This window comes from Actinia tenebrosa, unplaced genomic scaffold, assembly GCF_029948245.1.
Source record: "Actinia tenebrosa isolate PJP-AT-01 unplaced genomic scaffold, QUT_ActTen_1.0 PGA_scaffold11__36_contigs__length_13525064, whole genome shotgun sequence".
Classification (NCBI taxonomy): domain Eukaryota; kingdom Metazoa; phylum Cnidaria; class Anthozoa; order Actiniaria; family Actiniidae; genus Actinia; species Actinia tenebrosa.
Window position 1 is genome coordinate 8,499,617 of NW_028292571.1, and position 6,541 is coordinate 8,506,157.

At 47.0% G+C, this 6,541-nt stretch overlaps 2 protein-coding genes across 2 annotated transcripts; both read left to right on the forward strand.

Moving 5' to 3' along the window:
- The first annotated feature begins 2,919 nt into the window (after nt 1–2,919).
- Nucleotides 2,920–3,444, forward strand: LOC116290165 (uncharacterized). Its single transcript, XM_089027178.1, has one exon. It carries the CDS (start codon nt 2,920–2,922, stop codon nt 3,442–3,444), a length of 525 nt encoding a protein of 174 aa, XP_088883304.1.
- Nucleotides 3,445–4,746: 1,302 nt separating this feature from the next.
- On the forward strand, nt 4,747–5,787 carry LOC116302137 (uncharacterized protein F54H12.2-like). The gene has a single exon (XM_089027179.1). The coding sequence runs from the start codon at nt 4,747–4,749 to the stop codon at nt 5,785–5,787; it is 1,041 nt and encodes a 346-aa protein (XP_088883305.1).
- Nucleotides 5,788–6,541: the final 754 nt, after the last annotated feature.

A 6,541-nucleotide genomic window follows, 5' to 3' on the forward strand; every position in this document is an offset into this window, starting at 1 on the left:
ACCGTCGCTTCGATGCCATCCTCTCTAGCTTCGACCGCAAGGAACGCTGTGTCGATGACTTGATACACCACGATGCTACCTTGGAGCAGCACTGGTGGCGGACCATCGACTTGCTTTCACATCTGAGCCAAACCGGAGTCGTATTGAACCCAGACAAGTTCCAATTCGCCAGCAAATGCGTTGACTTTGCAGGCTTCAGGATCTCTGACTCTACCATCGAGCCGCTACCGAAGTACCTGGACGCCATTCGGGACTTTCCCTCGCCCTCTTCTACTACAGACATCAGGAGCTGGTTTGGGCTCGTGAACCAAGTAGCCAATTATGCACAACTACGTGACACAATGTCCCCATTCAAGCCATTCCTCAGCCCTCGGTGCAAGTTCTCATGGTCTACAGAACTTGAGGACGCCTTCCAAGCCTCCAAACAGGCCATAGTCGATGCCATCCGCAAAGGGGTCGAGATATTCGACATACAGCGTCGTACATGCCTGCGTCCTGACTGGTCCAAACGTGGGATTGGGTACTTCCTACTCCAGCAACATTGCGACTGCCCGTCCGGAATACCCGACTGCTGCCCAGGAGGATGGAGGATCACCCTAGCGGGATCACGCTTCCTATCCCCTGCAGAGCAACGCTATGCAGCCATCGAAGGTGAAGCCCTCGCTGTCGCATGGGGCCTCGAGCAGACCCGCTACTTTACACAGGGATGTGACAACCTCGTGGTAGTAACTGACCACAGGCCACTGACCAAAATCCTTGGCGACCGCACGCTCGACGAGATAACTAACTCGCGGCTCTTCAGACTCAAACAGCGAACGCTCCCATGGCGCTTTGACATTGTGCATCTACCAGGCAAGCTAAACCACGCAGCCGACGCAACCTCACGACACCCATCGCCATCGGGATCATACAGCTCACCAGACAAACAAGAGTCGATGTTGATGGCCTCAATCCGCAGTGAAGCAATACAACTTGGCATGATCTCATGGGCGCACATAGCACAACACACGGCCACCGACTCGTCACTCAGCCGCCTGCTCAACATCATCGAGCAAGGTCATCAAGCGTCCTATCAAACCGATCCTGAGCTTGCAGCCTTCTGGCCACTGCGCGAGTCCCTCTATGTGAAACATGGTGTTCTCATGTACCAGGACCGGGTTGTGATCCCCACATCCCTTCGCCCACAAGTCTTACAGCATCTCCACGCAGCACACCAGGGTACCTCGACTATGGAACAACGCGCCCGCATGATCGTCTACTGGCCCGGAATGACAAAGGACATAAAGTCAACCAGAGACAGATGCGTGGATTGTAATAGAAACGCACCCTCACAGGCGTCACCACCGCCCATACTATCACAACCGCCCTCAACCCCATTTGAAGCAGTGTTCGCAGACTTCTTCACCTACGGAGGCCAACACTACCTTGTGGTGGGAGATCGCCTGTCAGGTTGGGTGGAGATATTTGGCTCACCTTCCAGCACCAACCTCGCAGGTGCCAATGGTCTGATCCGCCATCTTCGATCATTCTTCGCTACCTTTGGAGTACCCGAAGAAATCTCTAGCGATGGGGGACCGGAATTTACAGCAGGATGCACAGAAGTCTTTCTGCGCCACTGGGGTATACAGCACCGCCTCTCCTCTGCTCACTTTCCCCAGTCCAACGGCAGAGCGGAAGTAGCCGTCAAGACCGCAAAACGTCTTTTGATGTCTAACACAGGGCCATCTGGGAACTTAAACCATGACCGCTTCCTGCAAGCCATGCTACAGCTGCGAAATACGCCCGACCCAGACTGCAGCCTCTCACCAGCAGAAATTGTCTTTGGACGTCCACTACGCGACACCCTATCCTTCGCCAACCGATTGGAGAAGTACTCAAATCCTAATATTCGACCACTCTGGCGCGAGGCATGGACAGCAAAGGAGGAGGCCCTGCGCACCAGGATGTCACGATCAACAGAATCTCTCAAAGCGCACTCTCGGCCTCTACGCCCACTATCGGTCGGCGACAAGGTCTTCCTTCAGAATCAACAAGGACCTCACCCAACCAAATGGGACCGCTCTGGCACTATAGTCGAAACAAGGACACATGACCAGTACATGGTAAAAGTGGATGGCTCGGGACGACTAACGCTACGAAACCGTCGCTTCCTCCGTGCATACACGCCTGCAACACCACGAATCGTCACAGAGCCTTCCCCACACAGACAACAAGACAAAGAGTCAGCTGAACCAAAACCAATTCCACCCGCTCAGCCGTTACACAACACTGCAGCACCCCAGGAAATTCAGCAAGACCAAGATCCACCCCCCCTCATGGAGAACAAAGCTCACGCACCATCAGACGAAGAGGCCGCCTCACCCGTGACCCCAAGTGTCGACCCATCCCCGGAACCATCACCACATCAACCAGATCAGCAGACACCAATTCACCGCCCTCGACGAAACTGTGGCCCACCCAAACGGTACGAGCCTGAATCTGGCAACTGGATCCAGCACTCAGCCTGCTCATCCACAATGCCTTATGGACTCCCAGTCTTGGGGGGGGATGAAGAGTCTACGGTCACTTGACACTCATAATAACATTAACATCAGGCCACCGGAAACGGTGACATGAGGTCATCTGATATTCTCGAACAATCGTTGACTCACGAGGAACACACGTTCATATTGTTACCGTTCTTTTATATCATTTATAAGCATTTAGGACCTGATTACTTCTTTGTTGTAAGTACTTTATGATTCAATGGGACTATTATAGCATGTTAATCACGAATTACCATTTATATATCATGTATTTGTAATCATTATTTTGTAGAATCACTTCTGCATCGTCATCGTAATAAAATAGACAATACGAGCATCGAGGGGTAATTCTTCATCGGTGATAGAGCGCTGGAACCGTACATTAAAGACTAAAATGTGGAAATACTTTACCTTCAAAAACACTTGGAGATACATTGACGTACTTCCAGACCTTCTCGAATCTTACAACAATAGCTTTCACCGCAGTATTCGAATGAAACCCGTGGAGGTCAACAGGAAGAATGAATCGGTGGTTTGGCACACCTTGTATGGAAAAACCGTTACAGAACCTATTCGCTACAAATTTGGAGTTGGCGATCAAGTCAGAATCAGTAAAGCTAAGAAGATCTTTGACAAAGGTTATTTACCAAACTGGACTACTGAGATATTTATCATATCGGAAAGGCTCCCAAGGCGACCACCAGTTTATCGTCTAAAAGACCTACAAGGAGAAGTCTTAGGGGGTGTGTTTTATGAAGAAGAACTTCAAGGTGTTCAAAAAGACGATGATGTTTATCAAATAGAGCATATCTTGAAAAAACGAAGAGTGAAAAATCACTTAGAGTATTTTGTTAAGTGGAAAGGGTATCCAGATAAGTTTAATTCTTGGGTCCCAGCTAGTGATGTAAAAGATCTATAACTTTCTGAATATCTAATAAAGTTTTAATTGTCCAAAATTCGCTGTTGTTTGTCTCAGTATAAATACCTGTTCCAAATGCTAAAGCACTCACTAAAACCTTGGCGGTCATGGAGAACACGCAGTTTTATGTGTGGTTACCCTCAAACAGCAGTATGGATGTATTTCCATCCAATACTCTCTCGGAATTTCGAGTCCACCTTCCTCAACCCATACAGCTGACGGGTGATTGGGAAGTGGCTTTGACGGAGATTCAATACCCTCATAGCTGGAATAACGTTCGCGGAGATTTTTGGAATCGATTTTATATCCGAAAGGGGAAGTCATTAGATATGGAAGTGTTTATTGTGCCCCAGGGTCATTACTCTTCATTGGAGAGCATTATTGGCAAGATGAACGATTTGGTCAAGGCGACTAAATACAAAGATACAGTATGGTTCTCTCATGAAACGCTCAATCACAAGGTTACAGTCCATGTGAGGAATGACTATTCTTTAATCTTCTCGGATTTTGGAAAGATGTTGGGATTTTCTGAAGGCCATGTGATCTCAAAGACCACTACGGCTGAACGAGAGGCAGACCTGGATTTGGGATTCCACAACCTGTACGTCTACTGTGATGTGGTGCAGCCACAGGTAGTTGGAGACTCTCAAGTTCCTCTGATACGAATAGTCCCTGTCGAAGGAAAAGATGGTGAACGCGTTAGCAGGTCATTCTTAACCCCACAGTACCTACCAGTCAGCAGGAAGCAATTTGAGACGATCGAGGTGAATATAAGGCAAGATACAGGTGTGAAAGTCCCATTTGAATCTGGAAAAGTGTTGGTGACGTTGCATTTCAAAAGATCGTCTCCTTATTTCAACTAACCATGCCACATTCGAACGCTGAGTATTACAAACATTACTATGTTAACCAGGCCCAACAACGAGGAGGGAGTCTGGCTGCCTTCCACGGAGCACCCGTGCAACGAGGATATGGATTGGGCTCTATGCTTAAAGGTCTTTTTCGTTGGGCTATGCCTCACGTGAGCGCTGGCGCTCAATCTCTTGGTCGTCAGGCCCTGAAAGGGGGCTTGGGGATGGCTCGCGATGTTATGAGTGGTCAAAATGTAAGTGATTCCTTAAAAACAAGAGCAGGAGAAGTTGGCCGAGCAGTGATGAAGGATATGATAACTCGGAAACCAGGACAAACAGGAGGAGGAAGAAAGACTACAAAAAGGAAGAATCAAAGGAAGCCTGCCATTTCACGTCCAGCTAAGAAGCAGAGAACATCATCAGCTAAGAAGCGAGACTTCAATTTCTTCTAATGGCACAGTCAAAATTTCACGAATGCAGCAAGTCCGAACTTGACCTTTTTGCTGTACCACATGTTCAAACCAATATTGAAAAGGGACAATGGGTTGAGTACTTTCCTGTGTCTAACGTTACCGATTCTGGCCCTATTGAATTCAGTGTATCAGGAAGTGGAGAGGAATACACAGATTTGAGACAAGCATGGATTTACGTTAAAGCTAAGGTTACCAAAGCCAACGGTGGAGATTTAGATTCTGCTACCGATAAAGTTGGACCGGTCAACCTATTTCTTCAATCCCTCTTCAGTCAAGTCGATGTCAGTCTAAACGAAAAAGTCATCTCCGATTCCACCAACACCAACCCCTATCGAGCTATGATCAGCACTTTATTGACTTATGGTGCTGATGCTAAGAAATCGCAACTTTCTGCGGAACTGTTTTACAAAGACACTGCTGGAAAGATGGATGTCGCGGATCCCGTTGCCACTAGCCACAACACCGGACTGAATACCCGATACAAGTTTATCAAAGACAGTTCAACGGTGGAATTGATAGGACCTCTTCATTCAGATTTATTTTATCAAGATCGCTTACTACTGAATGGAGTCACCATACGCATACGATTGAATCGAAGTAAAAATGCCTTCTGTCTGTTGTCTGCTGTCGTTGGAGCTGATTATAAAGTGGTTATTTCCCATGCCAGTTTGTTTATCAGAAAAGTGAAAGTGACGTCAGACACGTTCCTTGGTCACGCAGCAGCCTTACAGCATTCGCCAGCCCTCTATCCCATACGAAGGGTAGAATGTAAAGTACTTTCCATTCCAAGCGGCAACATGTCTTTCACCCCAGATGATGTATTTCTAGGACAAATCCCCAAACGGATTGTTTTGTGTCTTGTCGAAAATGCTGCCTTCAATGGAGCTTATAACAAGAATCCGTTCAATTTCCAACATTTCAAAGCCACTCAAGTCGGGATCTATGTCAACGGAGAAGCTCAACCACTCAAGGCACTGCAGCTGATTTCGAAAAAGAACAGTATATCATGGGGTACATGAGTCTGTTCTCTGGTACCAACACCTTGTATCACGACCAAGGAAATGAAATCACCAGGCAAGAGTACCCAAAGGGCTACACGATCTATGCTTTTGACTTGAGTCCAGATCTTTCATCCGGTCCTCACATCTCTTCTATAAAGCAAGGAAATCTACGCATTGCGTTTCAGTTAGCTGAGGGTCTTCCAAGTACCGTCAACTGCATCATCTACGCCGAGTTCGATTCTATGATTGAGATCGATTCGAATAGAATGGTAACTTACAACTGGAGCGGCTAGATGAATACCAGACAAATTGCTGCTGTTTTGAAAAAGGATCCGTTTACGAGACCTCAGTTTCAAGGTGTTTTTCCATCAGACTTATTGCCCAGCCAGATACGACGATACCCAGCAGCCTTTGTGGCTAACGTCGACCCGAAAGGCCAGCCTGGGTCACACTGGTGTGCCTTTTATTTTACCAAGGATCAAGAAGGCGAATTTTTGGATTCTTATGGTCTCGGACCTAAAGAATACGTTCCGACATTTCAAGATTTCTTGAGAAACAACAGTATAGACTGGAGATACAACCAGAAATGCTTGCAAAGCCTAGATTCTAACGTGTGTGGACACTACTGTTTGTAATATTTACTCAACCGCTGCAGAAATGTCAGCATGAAAGCTATTGTAAGTCGTTTTAGCAACAATAAGAGGTTAAACGACAATTTTGTGCATCGATTTATTGTTAGACATTTTAGTCGAACTTATAATCATCTTAAGAA

Coding starts and splice junctions, on each gene's coding strand:
- LOC116290165 (XM_089027178.1), top strand. CDS start 2,920: ATGTGGAAATACTTTACCTTCAAAAACACTTGGAGATACATTGACGTA.
- LOC116302137 (XM_089027179.1), top strand. CDS start 4,747: ATGGCACAGTCAAAATTTCACGAATGCAGCAAGTCCGAACTTGACCTT.